Consider the following 25,207-nt stretch of genomic DNA (forward strand, 5'->3'; position numbering starts at 1 on the left):
CTAAAATTTATATTATCTAAATCAATACAGGTTACATACTTGATCTGGTGGGTGAGCCTTCTAGTAGAGACATTTTACATATACAAATACTCAAATTTGATATATACTTAAATGATATCATATTATTTACTAGTTCAAATTACAGCTAAACATAAACGTCAGTGTTAAAATTGACAAAATTGAAACGGCAATGACATAAACGAGCCCACGCTTAAAGGTTAGTGATATTTGAAGTAGTTAACCCTAAAATTTGTATTATCTAATTCGATTCAGGTTACATACTTGATCTGGTGGGCGAGCCTTCTAGTAGAGACATTTTACATATACAAATAATCAAATTTGATATATACTTAAATTATATCATATTATTTACTACTTAAACTAATCTTCTGATGATTTTTATCAGATTTTTTAAACATTAGATTTTTGGTCTTTTATGATTAAATATTTTTTATTATTACATTATTTTTATGAATTTTAAGTCTATATTTTCTTTCAATTAATTTTGTGTTTTGCAATTTTAATTCTGTTTAAAAAGATGTTTGTAGATTAAATGGTATTCACATTATTATTTTTATATTTTTATTAGTATTATTTCTATTTATCCCAAAATTTTAATGTTTATCATGGTAATTTAATTTTTATTCTTTTTTCATGTATTAATGTATATCAACACTTATCTATGCCAATTTTCAACTACCATCGCAATTTACAAAAATATTAATATTTTCCTAAATTACAAAAGAACCCCTATAAATTTGTCCTTGTTCCAATTCTGCCCCCATTGCCCCCTACTTTTTTTTATTTCCCTATCACACCCTTCTTTACTTCGATAACTCACTCTTCTTTTTCCCAATTTCTCAAAAAAAACCCAAAGCTTTAGGGTTTCTTCTTCTCATCCATCTCCAACCCCCTGACTTTGCCTCTCTGGTAAATTCTTCCCTTTCACTATCTCTCTCTCTCTCTACACTTTATCCTTCAATTTTCCTCCTTTTAATTCTTTTTTTTCTTTTTCTTTTTTGGGTTTGCATGCTGTAATTTTGTTTAATTCTTTTAATTCTTTTGCTTGTGCCGGGAATCCTTGATGTTGAGTCGGAAATCTAATTTAGTTTATTGTTTAGATTGTTGGGTTTTCGTTAAAAGGTTATGCTTCTTGGTGGGTTTTTGCTGATCTGATTATCATGACCCTTTGTTTGGTTTTAAAAAGACGAAAATTGAGCTCCCTAGCAATGGAAGATGTTGATCCATTTGGTTTTGAAAGCCTTTTTCATCTTGAAATAAGCTTTGGGTTGAGAACCCCTTTAGCTGTTTTATATGTTGGGTTTGAGCACTTGTTTTAAAAAAAATTACTTGTGAGTTACCGGATGTTGTTTGTAAATTTTAAGTTTTTAGTAGTATATTTTTTTTTTAAAAATGGTGTATATTTTTCTTGCAATGGTAAATGGGTTGCCTTTTTTTTATGATCTAAGACAATGTTGCGGTTCTGTTGTTTGAGGCTTAACTAGCTTGACTACTTAGTACTGACTGTAAGTTTGCCTTTTGAGGAATGCGATGATGATTAGGCAATGAAAATCTGTGTCTTTCACTTTAGTTAAGTTAATAAAGACTTAGCATTTTGGTCTAAATTGCCAGCTCTTGTTTAACTGTTGTATGATTAGAGGACCTTGACAATTTTCTTTTATGCCTTTAAGTGGAATTCTCCCAACCCCGTTGCTTGCCTTGCATATAATATTGTGTAGTGATGGTTGTAGGTCATGTATGGTTTGTAACGATTTTAAAATTTGGCTTGGTAAATCAAGTGTAGCAGTTAAAAACTTGTAATTTATTTTATGAGTTTATGTAATCTATTTGTAAACTTCTTGTCTGTTTAAGTTAAGAAGCGATTTGGAATGGTGCGGGGGAAGCTGATCTTGATTTGCCAGCATGGCGGTGAATTTGTGCCGAAGGATGATGGATCCTTGTCATATTCTGGAGGAGAGGCACATGCCTTAGATATCAGTCCTGAGACAGCATTCGACGATCTCAAGTACAAATTAGCCGAAAAAAGTAACTTGGAATATAAATCTTTGACTATGAAGTATTTTCTCCCTGGAAACAGGAGAACTCTAATTACTTTGTCCAATGACAAAGACCTTAAAAGGATGTATGACTTTCATGAGGACTCGGTGACTGCAGATATTTTTCTTACAGGGACAAAAAGCTTTGTTCCTGCAAATCTTGGCACGCAAGCTAAGAGGTAATTGCTTTCTACCTGCAGTTATCAACAGCTTCTGGATTTCTTTTGCTGTCATTGTTATTTTCTTTTCTCACCTTAAATTAAAAGTTCATGCATTATCATTGCATCAGCAAGAAAAATGAGAATATGCTGAAATAATCCATTTTCTTTGATGAGTTTGGGTTTGCCTCAGTATTTGTGCATAGTGGTTAAATGCGGAAATTGCAAAATCAACGGTTTCATTAAGATCAGTCATCACTTGCAGGAAAATTGGTGCAAAAAAAGGTGCCACCTCTGCTGCGGGTCCTGCTACTTCCAAAGTCGCTCGCTCTGCTGTTGGCCTGAAGGATGTTACTGTTGGTATAGCAACCCCCTCTGATTCTGTTGCAGGTGTCAATGCAACACTTCGAAGCCCCACTAAAGCAGCTAAACGTACTGCTGGCCGTAACATTGTTGATGGTCTTTTTGAGGTCAGTGTTGCTGATGCAACTGACTGTAGCACAGATACAATTGATATGAGCGCTTCTCCTGCTGATACCGTCAAGAAACGTAGGCGCATTGCCTCCTGGAGAAGTGGTGCAAATGGTCTTAACATTGTGAGTGTTGACGACAGTCCTGACGAGACCAGAAAATCCACATCCAGGAAAAAGGTTGCCAGGAGATGCAATACTGTTGCAGTAGTTGATAACATGAGCCTGACTCTTGCTCCTCCCAATGATGCTTCACCGGATGAACTGGTTGAATTTTGGAAAAATGGTATTACTGGTGAAGGCCAGGACTTTGGAAGTGTGGCAGAATTCCGTGATGCTCTACAGAAATATGCCATTGCACATCGCTTTGGTTATAGATTAAGAAAGAATGACACTAATCGTGCTTATGCTGTATGTGCAGTAGAAGGCTGTCCATGGAAGCTTCATGCATCTTGGGTCCCATCCGACGGTGTGTTTAGGGTTAAAAGGATGGACGAAGCACATACTTGTGATGGTGAAAAATCTCGAAAGACTGGTACTCCAGCTAAAAAAATTGGTTGGTGAATATTATTAAGGATAGGTTAAGAGATAGCCCGCACCACAAACCAAAAGAAATTGCCAGAGACATTCTTCGTGATTTTGGGCTTGAGCTGAACTATGCACAAGTATGGCGTGGAGTTGAAGATGCTCGGCAGCAACTTCAGGGTTCATACAAAGAAGCATATGGTCAGTTGCCTTGGTACTGTGAAAAGATAGAGGAGGCAAATCCTGGTAGTTTTACACAGCTTCTCATTGGAGATGATAGACGATTTCAGCGTCTTTTTATATCCTTTCACGCTACAGTTTATGGTTTCCAAAGTGGGTGTCGTCCACTGCTTTTCCTTGAGGCCATCCCATTGAAATCAAAATACCATGAAACTCTGCTCACTGCCACTGGACTGGATGGTGATGATGGGATTTTCCCTGTTGCATTTGCTGTTGTAGACAATGAAAATGAAGACAGTTGGAATTGGTTTTTGGAGCAGTTGAGATCTCAAGTGTCGACCTCTTGTCCTCTAACCTTTGTCTCTGATAGAGATAAAGGATTAATGAAGCATGTGCTTGAAATATTTGAGAATGCTCACCATGGTTACTCTATATACTACTTGATGGACAGCTTCATTCAAAACTTAAAGGGACCATTCCATGGAGAAGGGAGAGCTTCATTGCCTGGTTGTTTCTTGGCTGCAGCAAAAGCAGCCCGACTTGGTGGTTTTAGGATGTACACAGAGCAAATTAAACGTGTTTCTTCAAGTGCTTATGATTGGATTATGCAAAATGAGCCTGAATACTGGGCAAATACATTTTTCAAGGGTGAGCTTTATAATCACATAACACTCAACATTGCAGAGTCATATGCTAACTGGATAGAGGAAGCACGTGAACGACCCATCATGCAAAAGATAGAAGTATTAAGATGTAAAATCATGGAATTAATGGAAAGTCGACGAATGGAATCAAGTAACTGGACTACGAAACTTACACCATCAAAGCAGGAAATGTTACAAGAAGAATTTGCAAAAGCACGTGGACTGAAAGTATTATTCTCATCCGACACCCTATTTGAAGTTCATGATAGTTCCATTAATGTTGTGGATATTGTTAAACAACACTGCAGTTGTGCTATGTGGAAACCAACTGGGCTTCCTTGCCATCATGCGATTGCTGTCTTTAACTGCACAGGTAGGAATGTGTATGATTATTGTTCAAGGTACTTCACAGCAGATAGCTTCCGATCAACATATTCCGGTAGCATAAATCCTACTTCGACCATTGCTTATTCCGGTGGAGATGAAGATCATGAAGAAGATGATGAGCAGATATTGCCTCCAATCGCACAACCATTAGGCCAACAGCAGAAGAAGTTTAAATGGAACAAAAGCCAGGGAATTATCAGAAGATCCGTCTGTTGCACTCGGTGCAAAGGAGTCGGGCACAATAAGGTTTCATGCAAGGCAAGCTTTTAGGGAGCATTTACCTTATGTGTGTATGTATAACGCTGTACAGCTTTCATGGTTGCTTTAGGTAATTTCCAGCTACTTTGAATAACAATCTCCATGGACTTAACTACATTAGCATGCCATGAATAGTTGTCTTGTTCTTTGAAGTTGCATTTATGTATTAGGCTAAAGTACTTGGACTTTGTTGCGACTTAAATATTATACTGTGTTATGGTACTGGCAATTGGGTAGGTTGAATTGTGTTTGGATCGAGTCATTCAAGTCTTTTCTCTTTATTACATTTTTCATGTTTAGTACTTGGATTAATTGCTGTTTGATCATTTTGAAATTTATTTGTTGAGCCAAAAATTAAAGCAATTTGAGTTTGAATTGTTTTTGTCTCAAGTTGGCTCGATTTATAATGGTAGGTATGGTTGAATACAGTGATAAATGTGGTGATTTTTACAGGAAAGCTACCTATGAGATTGTTGGTAATAGTTTGGAAAGGATCATAAAGTAGTTTCAGGGAGGGGATCAAGAGTATAATGCCCCCTCCCAGTGCGATACAAATCTAGCAACTTAACACCGATTTATTGTCAACATTTTCACCTACGTCTTCCGGGACATGGAAAGCTGCCCTCAATGCTACCGACTGTGCCTTGATAAGCTTTATCATGTCTTCCTCGAGTTCTAGATTACCATCAAAAGATGAAATGGTATTAAAGATAGCCCCACGAACATCATGGACTATCGGATCCTGCGTCAACAAGTCAAGCATGAAGTCTTTTCTTCATACATAAGTAATAAGGTCTCTGTTCTTGACCAGGACTTACAGGTCTTACGGACAACAATCAAGGCCAAAGACAATCTCTTACCTGAGTGTGATCCATCGGATACTGCTTTTTCTGTCTCATCTCCAGTTTAGAGCTAATCGAGGCCTCTTCTTTGCGGTCTAGCCTACTCTGATTGGTTGAAAATTTTGCCCATTTCTTATATTGGTCACATAAGTTAAGAATGGCCAAAAAATATACAGCAAGTTCCTTTTGCTCGATCAAACCGTCTCTAATTGCCCCTGCCCTCGTAAAAAAGGAAAATCATTGGATTTAATAGAGGAAGTAGTACTTGAGCTTCATATAGTTGAACTATTACAATTAACTTATTCCCTTAAAAGAGAAAAAAATAATGGGATGGCTACCAAACTGAAGAAAAGAGTTGAGCATGAAACATTCCATGATATTGGAGAAAATGGAATCTAAATTAAGAAAAAGAGACCACCTGTCAATGCTAGTTTGGAGCAAAGTTCGGCATCATGAACGATACGAGGCAAAATACCAGGAGTATCTAACAAATAGATATTGGGGTGGCTACCAATCTGAAGAAAAGAGTCGAGCATGAAACACTCCATGGTGTTGGAAAAAATGGAATCTAAATTAAGAGAAAAAACCCATTACAACATATTGGCATATATGTACCTTCAAGCTGCTGATGTCTTTTGTCTCTCCAGGCTGAGGACTCACAGTTGCATGCTTCAACTTTCCTTTTTCTAAATAGAAGGAACATGGGATAGTTTAGATTTCATTTAAAGGTTCATTAAACAGGAGAGGAACATGAGAAGATTTGAGAAGGGTTGAAGCACCTCCAGCACTAATCCTCCCAATCTGATGCAAAGAATTAGCTAGTGCTGATTTACCAACATTAGGAATCCCTACAAGCATTATTGTTATTGTCTCACTAGAATGATGATTACCTTTGCACAGTCCCCTAACTTGAGCTTGTACAAAATTGAGCAGCTGTGAGAAATAAATTGTTTACCAATTGTTGGTATATATAATACATCTTAAACAAGAAACAATGGCATAGGGTTGACACTGAATGTAGGAGATTCTAGTGGATAGATAAGAGACAAAATACCCCTTTCACACTGTCCTTGTTATGGGAATTGACTCCATAAGGAATGCAGTCTTGTTGCTCAAAATATCTCATCCATCCCTAAAAGATGGAACAGTATATCAGTATATGCAAGATTACGGCACATCTATAAAGTGGATTTTATTTGAATTCTCCAATTGATTTAGTGTTTTTTTACCAGGTGACACCAAACTAGACACAATCTGGGATAGACAGAGGGGGCTGGCGGGGCAGTAACTCCCCTAATAATTTCAAATCCTCATATAATTTAAATATTTTCCATGTACTTCCTATTAATTATCTATTTTTACTCCTAAAATTTTATAAGTTCCCCAGCATAAAATACCCCTTTGACACAATCATATGGAAATGAAGGGAAAAACACAAGAAACAAATGCCAACCTTTAATTGTGTTGGATCAGCGAGGTCAATCTTATTCATGACAACAATTCGTCTAGAAAGAGAAGGAAAATTCCTCAACAGCTCATACTCGGATGACAAGGGAATCTGAAAGGTTTACCACTCAACAAGTTGAATGATAAGTTTCATCTTGCAAAGAAGAATAAAGTAAAAAAAAAAACTATACCCTGGCGTCTCTGATCTCAGCAACGAGATCAACCAATGGAAGTCGTTGAACAATGGCACTTGTGGCTGCAGCCATGTGGGGATCGTACCACCATACTTTATTTCTGCTTGCTGCTTTCTGCACTGCAATCCCTATTTTCCTTGCTGTTTTACTTGCAACGCTATTTGCTGCCATTAGTATATCTTTTGTCTCGAATGAATTTATCTTTCTTTCTTCTCTCTTAGAATGCTACTGATGAACGAGTTTATATCAAGGGTTTAAGTGAAGACCATGGTAGAACAATTGGAACTTATTTCAGGCATAAAATCAAACATGTTGGGGGCAATGTGGTTAGCGCCTAAAGTATATCCGATAGGAGAATAAATCTATCAAACGAAACAGTGAATCGACGCCCGAGACAAGAAATATGAGCGATCTATCAATGATAAAATTTCTTCAATTGTTTTTTGAGAGAAGCATCTATCAATGACAGCTAATCTGCAGCCATATAACCAATGATAATGAGGGTTTTAGGAAGTCTTGTCAGTCAGCTGTTAGCAAGTTTGGATTTCAAAGAATACAAATTCTAAATAATGGATTGGATCAGGTGTTGAACTGCATTACGAATATGCGCTTTCAGTTTACAGTTATAGGCTACCTCCTCTTTCATAAACAGAACTGAAATACAAGGGCAGATACTCAGTTTCTCATTTTAACTATCAATCTCTCTCTCTCTCTCTCTCTCTCCCCCCTCCTCCCTCGTGGAAGCAGATAACAAACCAATTATGCAGGAAAATGCATTGTTAATAGAAAACTAACCGATTATACACACTCTGCTCTTTTAACGAGGAGTATTGACCAATAATTGATGAAATGGTTGCTGGATCACTCGAGTCTGCAGCACATAATGCAGCTTCTAAAATGGGTAATTTCTGTTGATTAAGTGAAAAGATGTAAACATATAACGTACAAAAATTATTAAAAACAATTAAGTGAACTTTCTAAGGCATAAAGCAAGAGAGATTCACACTGCCTATTTTGGATAAAAATTAAGCAGAGATTTTGAGGATTCAAAAGAAGAGTAGGGATCAAAATCTTTCTAACAGAAGGAAAAACTATTTCGTGCTGATACTAATCACAGTTGCAATTTTCCCTCAGTTCACAAGGCACAAATAGGTAGGGAATGTATTTTCAGTTTTTAGTAAGTGTGGACAGAGGTTTTACCTTCTCCAGACAAAGGAAAGATCTGGTTTGAGCTACAAAAGTAGCTTTATACAATAAAGAATCCCATTTAGGGAACTCTTAAAGATGAATCTGGTTATTTTTAGAAAAGTAGCTCTATAAGATATAGAAGCATATGTTTATTAGGTGACAGTAACTCTACACTTTAACTTCCAAAGATTAATGTCTAAACTTTAAAAAAGAATAAGAAGAAACATACATGTTAGCTTTACTAGCGAAAGGAAACACAAAGCTGACACTTAATGTGTTTCCTCTATCATGTTTTCTCAACCAACCGGTATAAATCTACATTGTCTCAAATATATTTTGAACTCATCCATATTTTAGGTTGGGAAGCATACTGCTGAAGGGACAAAGTGAGTTGCAAGGCCACATGCAAGCATTTCTGCACCATCCAATTTGGCACCAGTAAGACCGAGATACTCTCCTGCCAGAAGATGATGACGCTATGTGAAGCTAAACATAAAACAAATTCCAGTATACAAGTTTTTGGCTAGCTAGAAGAAATGAATACAACATGAATCAGTTCTGTGAACCAAAATAGACCCGACAAAGCCCAAATATAGCTATTGTAGCTATCATTAAGGAGAACCCAATTTACGGAGCCTTACTGCCTTTGCATTCTTTCTTGTAAGTGTATAAGGCATTAGCCAAAATCCAGGATGCTACGGAAGAGGTGAACCTTTGTTTTAAAGGATTCAGGCTTAGGATATGAAATTTTAAAAAATAAAAGTAATTAAAGGGCACGTATAATATATTCAAGAATATAATGGGTGTACCGAAAAATCCTGGGAGTCTTGACAAGAATAGGAGGCTCCTACATCTGGGAAGAGTCCCAAAGCTGTTTCAGGCATTGCAAAAAGCTACACAACATCCAATACATAAACATTATAAAGAGAAACCAATCTGCTACACTTAGCATCTGATTCTGTCAAATTAACAGAAAATGCAAAAAGTAGACTATTTAGGGAAGAGACATCAAATTATTTTAGCTTAGAATGCTAATAGAGCCATTTTCTTCTAATTTATGCAAGGAACTTCTAAAGTATTTCAAAGGATACAAAAGAGATAATTACCGAGTTCTCAGTTGCCACACGGAATCTACCATGCATTGAAGTACCATTCCCACCTCCCATAATGATTCCATTAAGAATTGAAACCTTCAATGAGATTTGCATTTTCACAATTAGAAAAATCATATACATACATGGTATAGGCTAAAGTCAGCATAGCCTTAAATGTTCTTTTATGAAACTTGTTGTGTTTGTTGAACTGAAATGGAGTTATAGATTGAACCAAAAAGAAACGGAGAAAGAGACAAAAAGTAACATGGTCAAAGGAACAACCCTCTTTCCTCCCTCTTGAGACCTCAAGTCCTCAACTTTTTTTTTGTCTTCCTCTTCTCAATTACAACTTCCTCTGTCTTCTTCTCTAGTACAACTTCCATGTTTCTCCTTCTCCCTCAGTAACTCCCCCACCCCACCCCTTCTCCATTAAAAATCTAAGATCACAACCCAAACACCCTGCCCATCAACTTTTCATTTGATTTCACCCTTTCTTCACTCCACTTTTGGTAAGTTACCAGATTTTTGTGTTCTATTATACTCAATTCAGGTTATATATATAAGATATTGTTCCGAAACACCCAGCTCTGCAACTTATCAATTGATTTCACCCTTTCTTCACTCCATGTTTGCTAAATTTCCAGATTTTGTATTCTTTTATGCTCAAATTCAGATTTCTTTATTGTTCATAACTTGTTTGAGGATTTATTATATGAATTTGAAGAATAGTTTTATGTATTGTTTTGTATGTATTTCACATGATGTTGGCAGGAATCATTTGGTGTTCCAATTAATTATTTATTAACTTTTATCAACTTGAAATTTTAATATGATCATAGCTAAAACAAGATTCAGATGGCTTCAAAGAACTTTGTTGCTAATTTCTTTGATTATATTGTTATTTCTCATAAATTCAATTCTTCTAAAAGTGTATGATAATTATTTAGATGGTGTGAAAAAGTTACTGAGGTGTAAATTACCCATTGATAAAGAGTCTTTAAGATATTTTGCATCCAGTAAGACTAATTGTTTCTCACAATCCAAACAACAAAAAGAATAGCATTTCAGAGAAATGCTTTGAGGAAAAAGCCATGTTTCCTGGAAGAACATTTTCGAGAAACAATGGAGCCTTAAAGCCATTTGGGTTACCTGCGGTTTGCTATAGGTTGCCATCAAATAGTTTAAGGTGTATTCCTTCATAAAAAAGTTGGCACCTGCTCTCCATCCACCTAAAGCATATAAATGCATAACAAAAGGTCATTGACTTTAAATTCCTCCAACAAACAAGAAGGAATAAGAAGACACATTGGGCTCTTCCAATGTGGTAGATCCATTGTGCTAGCAAAAGAGAAATCATAAATGATAGCAAACATGAAGTAGAAACAAAGGTTACAGTAAACTAATAATGTAACTTATTAACCTTTTAGACCTAAAGGATCAGTACTATCTGGTATAGACAAGAAATGAATGAATCCATACCTGCTCTAATATCATGTACCACAGCCGCAACATCTCCACCAGCACAAAATGCTCTTCCTTTCCCCTATTGACAAATAGACAGCTATCAGGTATATACTCTTCATGCTAAAACATTGGCTTGCAAAATCAATGAAGGAACCTAGTCTTACCGAAATGTTAAGTCAAATATGATGAATTTTGTACCTAGCGATTTTTCCAAAATCAATATTAAAAGCTTACTTAACTCACAAAAATTAACTAAGTCTTTCAGCACAACCATTAAGGAATACCGATGGTCAAAACTGAGCAGACAATGTCCCTCTAAAGTTTACTCTGCCAATTAAGTGGCACAGATGAGAAGTAAATTCCTATCTGACATTCACCTAAGAACCATATATGATTAATAAAGCTAATATGTAAGCCCAATTATGCTTCCAAAAGGAATGCTGACAGAGATTAGAAATTAAACAGTCATAATTGTTGACTATCTATGACCAAGCTGATATGAAGAAAAAGTTAAACAAAATTCATAGAGCCTTTCCATTGGACATTCTAAGAATAAGTAAGTAAAATTGCCAAACCCAAATGCACTGTCAAACAATCTGATTGAGTGACTTGAAAGGAGATGAGAGCATAGGCCAGGCACTCTTGTATGCAACACCAAAAAATGTCATCGGACTCAAATGTCTTACGATTTCATGTTACTTTTCCTTTTTTTTCAAATTGTTTCTTTTAATAAAGGAAAATGATACTATGTATCTTCATAGGTGTGTAACTTCAGTATAACCAGCTTGATATTAGGATCCTCCTCATAGGCAAGAAAAAGTTCTAATAACCGAGAAACCTACCATTGAAATAGAAAACATTATTACTATTTTTGTTTCAAACAATTAATGTGACTAGAAGGCCTTTGACAGACAATTTAAGATAGTCATGCAGAAAATATAGAAATAGATAAGAAAAGCATGATTACAAAGTGCATGGTACAAATACTGAATAAAACAGTTTATTGGAAAGAGAAATTGATAGGCTATTGTAGTTTATGATTGACATAGAAGACATGCAAAAGAAACCATATGAACTAGAAGTTACATAAATAACTAGGAAAAAAAATGTTTGATCCAATGTTCTCCATACATGCACCTAGGCATGCGTAGGCATTAAGAATTAGCAATAGACAACAATAGCATTTCAGAACCTTTTGGGCAAGACACATTTAATCAAACCACATCTGATGCACCTAGGCACTCTTTTCCAGTGAGGTAGCAGGCTCAAAAAAATCGATCTTGATATCCTCTCAAGGTTTGAGAAATATGCATATTGGTCAATAAAAGAAAAACAAATTTGAATTCGTTGGTAGGATAAAATGGGCAATTCCTTATAGTTTATATCATAATCATATAATTTATGATTTGTATATAGTGCACTATTAGTAGAGTAAATCATAAGATGCTACCACATTAATAAGTATATCATAATCATGTATACACAGATATGCATGCAAAACTAGACATATACTCGAAGGAAATTACAAAACAAAGACTTGTATCCTAAATCACATTGTAAAGCACAAGGTTAATTCCCAAATACTGAAAGAGTTGAAGCGCCCTATTAAAGAACACATCATACCATCTGAAATGAAAGGGCATTGAGTTGCTTAGGCCGGTTTAAGGTTAGAAAATAACTCTCAAGAAACTCTCTAGATTCTCTCTAGTATTGGAAGAAAGCTAGAATGCTTTGGGATGATTTTGAAGCTAAATGAGCTAGGGTATTTATAGTTGAAGATTAAGGACTAATCTTGAAAATACCCTAAAGTAAAGTGATTAAATGTGTAATTATCTCATTAGAAAAATTCAACAAAAATAGCTATATTTGTTTTTCATGCTTTCGGTGCATTAATGCTAAAGCCACCACCTTTGACTTTTAACAATCTCCCACTTGAAGATTTGATTGGAACAATCATATCTTCACACCATTCTTTCTACCTTGTACCTTCATGTTGCTTACGTCTCTGACAGGCCACAAGAGGATAGACACCAAGTAAATTTATCAGCATTGATCGCCTTCGTCATGAAATCTGCTATGTTGTCTTTGGTATGGATCTTCTGCATATCTACCGTCCCTTCTTCCACCTTTTCACGAATGAAATGGTACTGAACTCATATGTGCTTTGTCCTTGAATGAAATGCTAGATTCTTTGCTAGATGCAAGGCGCTTTGACTGTCACAAAATTGATTGACATACTCTTGATTGTGCCCAAGCTCCTCCAATAGCATCTTCAACCAAATTGTTTCTTTACTGGCTTGTGTAGCTGCTACATATTATGCTTCTATTGTGGATGTAGCCACAACTGACTGCAATTTTGAAACCCAGCTTACAGCTCCACTAGCAACTTTGAACACATATCTTGTAGTAGATTTGTTTTTATCCAAATCCTCTGCATAGTCAGAATCTACATACCTATTGATTAGTAAATTTGATCCTCCGTAACATAATGCAACATTTGGGGTCCCTTTGATGTATCTCAGGATCCTCTTTACTGTATTCCAATGCTCTTTGCCTGGATTCGCCATGTACCGACTAAGCACTCCCACTGCTTGTGCAATGTATGGTCTTGTGCATATCATAGCGAACATTAAACTTCCCACTGCTGATACATACGATACTCGAGACATCTCCATCATCTCTTCTTCACTGCTAGGACTCATATTGGAGGATAATTTGAAGTTAATAGGAAGAGGGGTATAAATTGGCTTACAATCTTGCATGCTGAATCGTGACAAGTTCTTCTTCAAGTAATTCTTTTGTGAAAGCCAAATCTTCCTATTACTTCTGTCTCGGTGAATTTGCATCCCTAGAATCTTGTTTGCTGATCCCAAGTCCTTCATTTCAAATTCCCTAGCCAGTTGTGCCTTCAATTCTTCAATATGATATTTGTTGGGTCCTGCAACCAATATGTCATCCACATACAACAGCAATATAACAAAATCGTTATCACCAGACCTCTTGAAATAAGCACAAGGGTCTGCATTAAGTCTGTTGTATCCAAGACACATAATGAAGGAATCAAATCTCTTATACCAACACCTCGGCGCCTGCTTTAGACCGTACAGAGATTTGTTCAACCTGCAAACCAAGTTCTTCTTTTCTTTTTCTTCAAAACTTTCAGGCTGGAGCATGTAAATTTCTTCTTCAAGATTTTCATGAAGAAAAGTTGTTTTAACATCTAGCTGCTCTAGATATAAATTCAATGTAGCACACATTGCCAAGACTACTCGAACTGTTGTTAGTCGAACCACAGGAGAAAATATTTCGTTGAAATCAATACCTTCTTTTTGAGCATATCCTTTGACCACCAGTCTTGCACGATACCTCTCTACTTGATCGTCACCATTTCGCTTGATTTTGAAGACCCATTTGTTACCAATTGGCTTCCTTCCTTGTGGTAGTGACACAAGGTCTCATGTATTATTTTTATGAAGAGCTTCAATTTCTTCTTGCTTCGCCATCATCCACAGTGAAACATCTGAGCAGTTTATTGCCTCCTGGTATGTTGATTGCTCACCTTCCTCTATTAAAAGGCAGTATGCAATATTACCTTCTATAACATAATCTGAGTGCCAATTGGGACGTCTCTCATACGATTTGATTGACGAGTTGTTGGTGTTTTAGAACTCTCTGGTTCTTGTTCATCATGTGTTGGTTCTGCTTCAGAAGAATCTCCTTGTTCAACCTCCTTTTCCACATGTATCTGTGTAGTCTCTGACTTTTCAGCGCTGTCATCGTCTTCTTTTCTTTGTAGTTTATCTTCTATAAAGATAACATCCCTGCTGATGATCACTATGTAGGCAGTGGAATCCCACAAGCGATACCCCTTGACTCCATCAGCATACCCCAAGAATTTGCATTTCCTGGATTTTGGATCCAGCTTTGAGATTTCTTGGGAGTTGTACATCACGTACACAATACTTCCAAATATATGGAGGTTTGAATAATCAGCTAGTTTTCCAGTCCACATCTCCATTGGTGTCTTTAGCTCTATTGCAGTTGATGGAGCTCGATTCACCAAATAACAGGCAGTATTGACTGCTTCTGCCCATAATGATTTTTCTAGGCCTGTATCCCTCAACATTGCTCTTGTTCTTTCTAACAAGGTTATGTTCATCCGCTCCGCCACTCCATTTTGTTGAGGAGTATTCGCCACTGTGAACTGTCTTTTGATGTCTTCTTTTATGTAAAAGTCATCAAATTCTTTACTTGTGTATTCTCCTCCATTATCTGTTCTGAAACACTTGATCTTATTTCCATAATCAAGTTTCACCCGCGCTTTGAAGTTTTTGAAAGTTGAAAACACATCTGACTTCTTCTTAATAGGGTACACCCAACATCTCCTGAAGTAGTCATCAATAAAAGAGACAAAGTATTTTGCTCCGCCTAGGGATGTAACTGGTGCTTACCATACGTCAGAGTGAACCAATTCTAGAACACCTTTGCCTCTAGAATTTGATGTTTTGAATTTCAACCGGTGCTGCTTACTTGTTATGCAATGCTCACACAAAGGAAGTGATATCTTTGTTAAGCCTGGAGGTAGCATTTGCTCCACAAGGACTTTCATTCCTTGTTCTGACATGTGTCCAAGTTTCTGATGTCATAGCATTGCAGAATCTGAACTACATGAGGCAACAGAGGCTTATGCTTCTAGCAAAGTCTCTCCCTTCAGCATGTACAAGTTTGCTGCTATCTTTTCGCCTTTCAGCACCACAAGCGCTCCACGGAACACCTTCATGATTCCTTTTCGTGTTTCAATCTTGCTTGCATTATTATCTAACAATCCGTAGGATAATAAATTTTTCTTCAGGCCTTTCACGTGCCGCACATCTCGAACAACTTTAATTGTTCCATCATACATCTTTAATTTGATAGTTCCCACGCCAACGATCTCTAAGGCATGATCATTATAACTATACACAGATCCTCCTGAGACAGGTTCATAATGATGGAACCATTCTCTTCTTGAGGTCCATCATCTGAAATGTTTGCGGTATTGCCTTGCGGATTGGAGTTTTTATTTAGACTCCAACAATCCTTCTTCAAGTGACCCTTCTTTCCACAGTTGTAGCACTTTAAATTCTTCTTGCTCCTCGACTTCGATCTACCATGTTTATGATTGTTGCTTTGGCCACGTTCTGTTGATCTCCCTCTCGTCGTTGTCAACGCTTCTGCTTGTTGCAGATTTACTTGTCTGTCTTCCTTGTTCTTGTGCCGATTTTCTTCTTGTAGAACAATAGTTGCAACGTCATCGAAGACTAGACTGGTGATATTACTGTTTGTCAAGTTGATGATGAGTTGATCATACAAATCTGGTAGACTTTGAAGTAGAAGTTCATCATGTTTTTGTTCTCCTATTGTACATCTTAAAGATGTAAGCTGAGAAAATAAAGTGTTCAATGTGTTTAAGTGCTCCGTCACTGAAGTAGATTCTGACATACGGAGAGTGTACAATTTCCTCTTAAGGAAAATTTTATTGTGCAGTGATGCGGCCTCGTACAGTTTGGTGAGATGATCTCATATCTCCTTAGCTGCATTTTTCTCCTCGATGCTTGACAATACTTTATCTGCTAATACTAGATGAAAGTTTGACATAGCATTCCTGTCCATTTCGATCCATTTGTTGTCATCTGTGAAATCCACTGGCCTTTCACTGATAGTTGCTAGAGAACCGTCTTTCCTCAGGATAGCCTTCATCTTCAATTTCCACAATGAGAAATTTCTCCCATTGAATTTTTCAATATCAAATTTCATTGTCATAGCTTCTTTTACGGATAGCTCCCACTATTTCACTATCATGAATAGTTCTCTAGAACCTTCAAAGAATGGGTAATACCTTCTTACTTTCTTATGTTGGAGGATTCACCTTTTGGTGACAACCACAAAGACAATAAGAAGATATTACACACTCTAATCTGGCTTGGATACCAATTGTTGCGGAAGACGGCTATCGGATAGAGCAAAATCGCAACTGATAATTTGAGAAAATAAAAATGAAGATAAAAGAGACACAAAATTTACTTGGAAAACCCCTAAAAATTTAGGGTAAAAACCACGGGCAACGGTAGAAGAATTTCACTATGAGAAAATAGGAATTACAACCTCTCTCGATCTACCAAGGAGAAAACAACTCTCAATAAACTCTCTAAATTCTCTCTAGTATTGGAAGAAAGCTAGCATGCTTTGAGATGATTTTGAAGCTAAATGAGTTAGGGTATTTATAGTTGAAGATTAATGACTATTCTTGAAAATACCCTAAAGTAAAGTGATTAAATGTGTAATTATCTCATTAGCAAAATTCAACAAAAACAACTATATTTGTTTTTCATGCTTTCGGTGCATTAATGCTAAAGCCACCACCTTTGACTTTCAACATATATGATTATAGAAAACCTTTTAAGTTGAAATCAAATAGTATTATAATACTATAAATATTTACAATTAAATTTAAACAGAAACTCAAATAACTCGACTCAATTCGATTTTTTTATATATAAAGTTGAGTTATTTGAAAAAAAAATCCATAAATAGTATTAAGATTAGGATGAATATTTGATTTTAACTTGATGGATTTTGAATTGATCTGATTCTCTAGGGTCGAGATTTTTTTAATCTGAATTCGGGTTGGATAAAGCCAGATTCGATTTTAGAATGAAAAATATTCGATTGAATCTGATGCAAGAATGATATAATTGACTTTTATATATTTAGAAATAATTACTATAATATCTCTCTCTATATATATTTTTCAATTAGATTTATTTTTATCTAATAAAAATAAGAATTATATAGATATATATTAGTCATATTCATATTTTTACCTATTGGTTTCAAGTTAAGTGGAGAGGTGAGTGAAGGATTATTATATTTGGGTTGAAATATGATGCACTAAAAATTCCACTCAATCTAATTCATGCTAATTTCTACTTAAGATGATGATTTGTGTTATACTTGTTTTTCTTTAAAAAGTATTTTATATAATTTCAATATTATTCGTTAAAATATTTATATTTTATGGATAATACAACCATTCCCAACAAAGAATTTAGACCTAAAAAAAGGTTGGGCACCTTTAGTGGTGGTTTCTATCCAAATGGAATTTTCCTATTCTAAGAGGTGTAAAGGCTGCAACTCCTTTGTCCTCAGTTCATGCCTTATCTAAACTTTAACAATACTTATCTCTTCCATAACAAAACTGCCAAGCAATCAAGTGAGTGGAAGTAGTCGTCTCTTAAAAATTTAAAATTATATTATATTTTAGATTTATTTATTTATTTTTATTATAAATTTATTTTTACCTTTACAATTTTATAAATGTATCTCTTTTTAAAATTTTAAAAATTTATTCATAGCATAAAATTTTATGTACATTCATAAAATCAACTTTACTAGACACATGATTATTGTTTTTAATACAGGATTGTTTGGTTAGTTGAACATCCTAATGTTGTGCATTAATTTAATTAGCAGCAGTTGCGTGCACACTTTTTCCGATTCCAATTGCAGCAAAACGCATCCGCCATTCATGCTTATTATTATTATTACTCAAATAAATTAGTCGATCCAGGGTTAGACAGGGACCTTTTGGGAAATGGGAGTTGACACTTTGAAAAGAAAAAGCAATGGGGGAATTGGTAATTGGTGTGTCTGACGTGGACTGAGAATATTGATTGGGAATAAAGTAATATCGGGTAGAGTGACTGTGACGCTTGCCCTGTGTTTTGTGCCAATCCATCTGATTCCGCAAGGAGACGCAATCCTTGCAATTAGGGTGCGTTTGGTTCATGGAATGTAAGATTATCAGTGGGAATAAAAGATTACCAGGAAATAGAATTACTGGGAATGTTACATTACTGTGTTTGGTTGGTTTGACAGGAATGTAAAATTACAGTGTTTGGTTGAAGGAATAAAAAATTAGTGAAATGTATATTTTACCAAATTGTCCTTGTTCTATATTTTTTAACAAGTGAAATTCTAAATATTTAAATAAAAATTATTTATAAAAAAATTATATTTGTTGATAATATATTACTTAAGTATTTAAATATATCATGTATTATTTTAATTTTAATTAATATTAAATTTTACATAATTTATGTAAAAATATATTAAAATTTTTCATCAACATTTAACTAAATGTTTATATTGTGAAAATTAGCTTCGGTTCATACGTGACGCATTCACTGGAAGGTTTCTTGTATTTTTCAATCGACAAGGTTTACATTCTTCTATATACAATAATTTATCATAGACATTCATAATAATAAAAAGTTGTAAATTATTTTTGTTATCTAAGATATAATATTTATTATATTTTATATGTACAATAATTTATTTATTTATCTTTTATATTTATATTTAATTCTGCATACTTTATCTATAAATTTATAACACGATCCTAGTAATATTATGTAAACACAACTCAATAGATACATCATTAGATCATTACAGAAGTGATCATGCGGATTAACTGCTTATTCATTATATGTCAATTCCGATCCAAATTTCTCATTGGTGCCTTGTACAAACCAATCAACGTTACACAATAATGAAACTATATAATATAAATAAAAAATTTAACATTATCAGTTTTGAATCTCAATAAATCACTGTCATATAGAAGATTATGCGTCGTCTTCACCAGCATTTACAGCAAAGTGCCCAAAGTTCCTATCCTGAATACATCAAGAAAAAAACAAAAACATTAACCAGGAACTTTGTTTGGGAAACACTACATCCTGTCCCCCATCAAACACAGAAAAAACCTACCTTAGATTGCATCCGCTGCTTGTTCAAGATCTGGGTTCTTGCTTTGCTGATAACTGAATTTGGTGATTTCAACATTCTCTGTACCACACAATCCCAATAAATCTATATCAATTTCGCATGTCCGAGAAAGTCTAGTCACATACGTCAACCTAGAATATAAATATTCTGTCAAAACTATATAGCGGTTCATGCCTCAGTGATGGCCTAATGAATTATAGACCAATATCTTATACCTATAATCAGAATATCATAGAAAGCATTCAAAGACAAAACACTTAACATCGTTAATTAAATATTCTGGTCAAGCTAACCGACCTTTTGACCGTTGGATATATGTGCACTGCCTAGAAGATTCCTCCTTTTCGGAGTAAAACCAAAACAACTCGAAAGAACTCGTTTTCCTGCACACAGTAAAACAAAATATGTCGAGCTTAATCAACCGGAAAATAGAATACAAGCAAACTGCACCAAGAAGCATCAACTTCACTAAAAGAAGACCGACCTGCATGTGTTTAGTGAAACCTCCACCAAGAAAGTGCCTCAAAAGTTCAGCTGTAGCATTGAAGTTTTATATAATATAAGAATTCATGGCATATAACTAATGTAAGAAACCAAAGAACAGGAAGAGGAAGAAGAGGAACCTGAATCAACTGAGACCATGTTGATGTCTGCAATGAATCCCCGCCAATCTTCATTGATGTCTCCGGGCAATAACCATCCTAACATCACCAAGATGATAAAAGTTAACACGAGATGTCCTAGAATTGCAAGTCATGAACATGAAAGACAACAATATTAGTACCTCGAGGAACTCCAAAACATCTTTAAACAAATTCCTCTGGTTATTAAGATCTTTCTTGGCAGAACCTTTACCACCAGCTTCCACAGAGAGGTCTCTGACTTGATTCAGAATTTCCCCCCTCAGTCCTTGTATCTGTAAGAATCCTTCTTTAGATTTTTTCCTTCAGATATTGAGCCAATATTTGAACCTTTAGCTTCAGCAACAAACTTCTCTAAGCTTCCCATCTCAAAAATTACTGCCAGTGCTTCTCCAGCAGCAATGCGGAAAGATCGGTCATCCTTATCTAGCAAAGTAGACAAATATGCTATGGATCTGCATATTTTTCCAAGATTGATCAGTCTCATCCCATTATACTGGGGAAACATTGAAGTCTCACAAGGTTTTTTAACCTACTATTCTGATATTTAAACTCAAAAGTACATTTATAACCATGATATATATGAAGAGAATTTAAGACTACACCCACTAGAAAAAGAACAATTTAAAACAATAACTGATGCAGTGAACCTCAATACACTATTCGATGTTTTTCAATTAATGAAAATCAGGATACTTACATTAGAACCTAACTTAGGATGAACAGATTGCCACATAATTTGCATTGATTTTTTTGTTTCCTCTGGATTGATCCCCCCAACAAAAGTGATAATAGCCAAGCACTCCAGTAACTATAACAGGAAATCAGGTAAAAAGAAACTGGTTAAGCATTGTAGTACCAACAAAATACTAGAAGTAGAACAAATCTCAATTGAACTTCTTGCATACCGAAGCTATCTTAGAAGATTCAGAACCAGATTTAGAAGCCTGTGAAATAGGCATTATCGACTCCTCCAATATTTCCCGTGCATTATCTCCAGGACCAACAGTTAAAGCCAGCAAACCTACAAAAAGAAATTTATCAGATTGAATACTTAATTCGTGTGGTCTCTTCCATGCATTATGCATTAGAATCTGCAAAAGCTTTCAAAAGTAACCAATAACATGGGAAGCTAAAGATATCTCTTTGTTGGACCCCTTTTTGATAGAATTCAGACACTGGTGCAGTAATGTAGCAAATCTGAACAACGGAAAAAGATAACATTACCATTAGAGGCACATAGATTCAAGTACTCAAACCACATTTTAAATCAAAAGAAACATTTGCAACCACAACTGCAAATTTGCTCGGCAATAGAAAATCACAATCTAATGTAACGTATTGAATCTGAAGTCTGATTAACAAATGAATCCCACTAAATGAGAGATAGTTCTAATTCTTCGGGCGCCAATGTTTTAACCAATTCATGAATTCTCGCCAACCAATCAAAACTACATGAAATCTCATAGAACCATGGTCCTAATACATTGGGCAATCCTTGCAATAAAATAAATCGAAACCAAGATTAAGAAACACTTGGAAAAAGAGCAACTCACTTCTTCTCCACGAACTGATGCTGCAAGTCGCTGTTGAAAGCCTCAATAATCGAGGCCAATGCCTTCTCAAGCGTAGAACCCCTTCATCAACAAAGGTGAAAAACACTAATTGAGTCAAATCCAACTCAAAACTATAATAATTCTAAAAAATTTGAGAAATCTCTAAAATATGGCTACGTAACTAATTTCATCTAACCAAACATTCTTCCCTAAAAAATGTAAACAATTCTTCATCAAATTTTCATCCAAAACATAAGTAAGCTAATATAGCAAAAAAATAACAATATCAGACCTCTTTTCATACAAAGTATCCACAGCTTCATCAAGTAAACTATCCTTTTTAAATTCGAGTTCTTCAGTTCCAGAAACTGAGAATTGATCCGATTGCATGGTAGACGATGAACTTACACTACTACTATCATCGTCACTATCTAGCATCATCTTATTCTTACGCTGATTTTTACCTGCAAAATTCATATATTCCTTTTATTTAGCTAAAAAACCCTAAACGAAATATAAATAAAATAAACGCCAAACACCCCCAAAACAAATGATAGAAAATTCTTATTCTTCAAACGCAACTATTAATATCAATTTGGAGAGATAATAACCCATAAACTATATAAGAAAAAGAAGGTAAAGCAAAACGTTAATCAAATTAATTAGCAAAAATTACGCAAAGAAAGAATTTCGGAACAAAAAATCCTACGTTTACCCATATCGGTGATTACTTCTCCGCCTTCGGTTGTAATATGTTAGAAACTACAAGGTCTACTAAAAATCTAAGAATGAGATAGCTTTGAAATTAACCCATTATCGACGAAACGAAAAACTGAACAATAATCCAAACAGAACAACAAAGACGACAACAGAAGTGAATCGAAGGACGATACAGCCATTAAATTGATATACGGAGTGGAAAATATTTTGGATTATAAAACCAAGGAAAAGAACTCGGCGTTAATTTTTTTTTGTGAAGAACCCTAATTGATTCAACTATGAATATAACTGGACCCTATCAAATATCCTTGCTTTTACTTTACAGTTTACAACCCCTCTTTAAGACTATTCAATCTTCCATTAAAACTCAAATACTGCGCAAGATTATGAAAAAAATGGTAGAATGGATCCAAGCAAAACAACAACTATAAGGAAACTATCGCTCAAGGTTAACTTAAATCGATTACACTAATTTTTCTGGAAAAATTAAACAAGTAAAACATTGTAAAGAAAAGGAGAGGAGAAGAAAGAGAGGGGAATAAATCTTACCTGGAGAAGAGAGACATACATGTTGGTGTCTACAAACAGGCGACAACGGCGTGATGCTTCGCTTGGGACGATGACTGCAGGGGCCTTAACACACGAAAATGGATGGTAAACGATCACGAAAATGACAGAGAGACATACAAAGACATCGCGATGGAAACGGAAAAACAAGGGTATTTTAGCCAACATACGAAATGAAAGAATACCTAAGGGGTGCGAGGGAATAACATTCCCAAGAATATTCACTGATGGGAAACAAATATTACCTTAACTTAGGAAATGATACTCAACCAAACATGGGTATACTTGGTTAGGAAAAAAATATTCCTACCGGGAATCCTAAATACCTCCATCCAAACGTCCCCTTAAGGTTAGATACTTCACCTACACCCAATTCCATGTCATTTAATTAAGTTGATTTTTTCATTTTATTAATTTTTTTGGATAAAATACATAAATGGTTCTCTGATTATAGGATACTACTTTATTGAGTCATTCAATTATTAAAAGTTATAAAATAGTCTCCGACAATAAGGCGTTACATTGTTGAGTCCCCAACTATTAAAAATTATAAAATGATCACTCGAGTATTTATTATATTCTAAACTAGTCATATTTTGTTAAAAATTTAATGATCGTCTGAGTTTTTTGTTAACATGTTGATCGATATATGATAGTCAACATATTAACATCCAACTCAGACAATCATTACTTTTTTAACGGAAAATGATAAGTTTAGAACATAAAGAATACTCGTGTGTCAGTTTCGTAACTTCTAATAGTCGGAAGACTCAACAAAACAACACACTATAATTAGAGGACCATTTACGTACTTTACCCTAATTTTTTAAAAAGTGGGTTCAAATCAAATTTAAATTTATAATGAATTTCTTTTATTCAATTAGATGTAACATAATATAATAATTAGCCCTTATATATTTCGAGATAATTATAATAATAATATTTTCTTCAATAGTTTTTAATTATACTTTTATTTCACCTAATAAAAATAAATTATATTTTTCAATTAATTTTTTATCTTACTTCATATACGAGTTTTGATATAATAAACCGAGTTAGTTTTGATCGAATAGGGCCCTCCTAGACCTAAGTTAAGTGCAATTAACAAAATTTAATTTTCAATAGATAAAAAAAACCTGACTTCATAACCATCCCTAACTTATGATTGGTTTTCACCGCATCTAGTTTTGAGAATAAGATGGGATCGGCTTTGGAAACGTTACATTAACATTATAGGATGGTAGTTGTACCAAAGATTACCGATAAATGTTTTTAGATAATTTTACATCCTATCAATTAAGCATTATAAATTTATATTTAGAAAAAATAATCAAATAATATTTTGTTTTAGTATTTTTATTGTTATATAATTTTTTGATATTAACATTAACATACATTTACAAACGTAAATGCTTACATCCAAAACCTATAAAAAAAAAAGATAACACCCTTTAATCGCTTACGCTGCTTGTTTAGTTTATTTGTAATTTATATTTGAAACTTAATTCTTATCTGATTAACTCACTCATTTGAAGGTGATCAGACAATGTCAGCAATTTAAAACGAAAAGTAGGTAAACGTTTGTTACTGGTAATTTGTCTAATTACAACACATGGACAACCCTTAAATTCATTGCACGTTTGTTGTCATTGTCATATTAAAAATCTTAGTTGTGCCATCAACATGAATAAATTAATTTTAACAAACTTAAGAGAGCTAATTACATCAATGTCCTTGAAGTATGATCATTATTTTAAATTAGTTCTTAAACTTTTAACTATTTCAATTTCATCCCTAAACTATGACTATCATTCTAAATTAATCCTCAAAATTTTAAACATTTCAATTTCATCCCCAAACTATGCATTTATTATGTTGAGTTAATCGATTGACGGAATCGGCCAAGAGGGGGTGAATTGGCAATTAAAATTTTGTGGAAGCTCTTGCAGAAAATTGAAAGTAATTGCACAGCGATTTAGAGTGGTTC

General features: G+C 34.8%; 3 protein-coding genes and 2 pseudogenes across 3 annotated transcripts; 2 read left to right on the forward strand and 3 right to left on the reverse strand.

Moving 5' to 3' along the window:
• Positions 1-822: 822 nt before the first annotated feature.
• LOC120150648 lies at positions 823-3,282 on the forward strand. Its single transcript, XM_039163287.1, has 3 exons — positions 823-930; positions 1,881-2,236; positions 2,481-3,282. Exons 2-3 carry the CDS (start codon positions 1,890-1,892, stop codon positions 3,247-3,249), a joined length of 1,116 nt encoding a protein of 371 aa, XP_039019218.1. The 5' UTR covers positions 823-930; positions 1,881-1,889; the 3' UTR covers positions 3,250-3,282.
• On the forward strand, positions 3,273-5,003 carry LOC120150650. Its single transcript, XM_039163289.1, has 2 exons — positions 3,273-4,868; positions 4,917-5,003. Exon 1 carries the CDS (start codon positions 3,774-3,776, stop codon positions 4,689-4,691), a length of 918 nt encoding a protein of 305 aa, XP_039019220.1. The 5' UTR covers positions 3,273-3,773; the 3' UTR covers positions 4,692-4,868; positions 4,917-5,003.
• A 214-nt stretch (positions 5,004-5,217) lies between these two features.
• LOC120150649 (DAR GTPase 2, mitochondrial-like) lies at positions 5,218-7,635 on the reverse strand. Its single transcript, XM_039163288.1, has 8 exons — positions 7,159-7,635; positions 6,975-7,079; positions 6,576-6,653; positions 6,301-6,454; positions 6,137-6,207; positions 5,940-6,036; positions 5,540-5,736; positions 5,218-5,421 (listed from the first exon to the last, which is right to left on the reverse strand). Exons 1-8 carry the CDS (start codon positions 7,330-7,332, stop codon positions 5,236-5,238), a joined length of 1,062 nt encoding a protein of 353 aa, XP_039019219.1. The 5' UTR covers positions 7,333-7,635; the 3' UTR covers positions 5,218-5,235.
• A 290-nt stretch (positions 7,636-7,925) lies between these two features.
• LOC120150651 lies at positions 7,926-12,574 on the reverse strand (annotated as a pseudogene).
• Positions 12,575-19,535: 6,961 nt separating this feature from the next.
• LOC120150518 lies at positions 19,536-22,167 on the reverse strand (annotated as a pseudogene).
• Positions 22,168-25,207: the final 3,040 nt, after the last annotated feature.

This window comes from Hibiscus syriacus, unplaced genomic scaffold (assembly GCF_006381635.1).
Source record: "Hibiscus syriacus cultivar Baekdansim isolate YM2019G1 unplaced genomic scaffold, ASM638163v2 tig00111022_pilon, whole genome shotgun sequence".
NCBI classification, from domain to species: Eukaryota; Viridiplantae; Streptophyta; class Magnoliopsida; order Malvales; family Malvaceae; genus Hibiscus; species Hibiscus syriacus.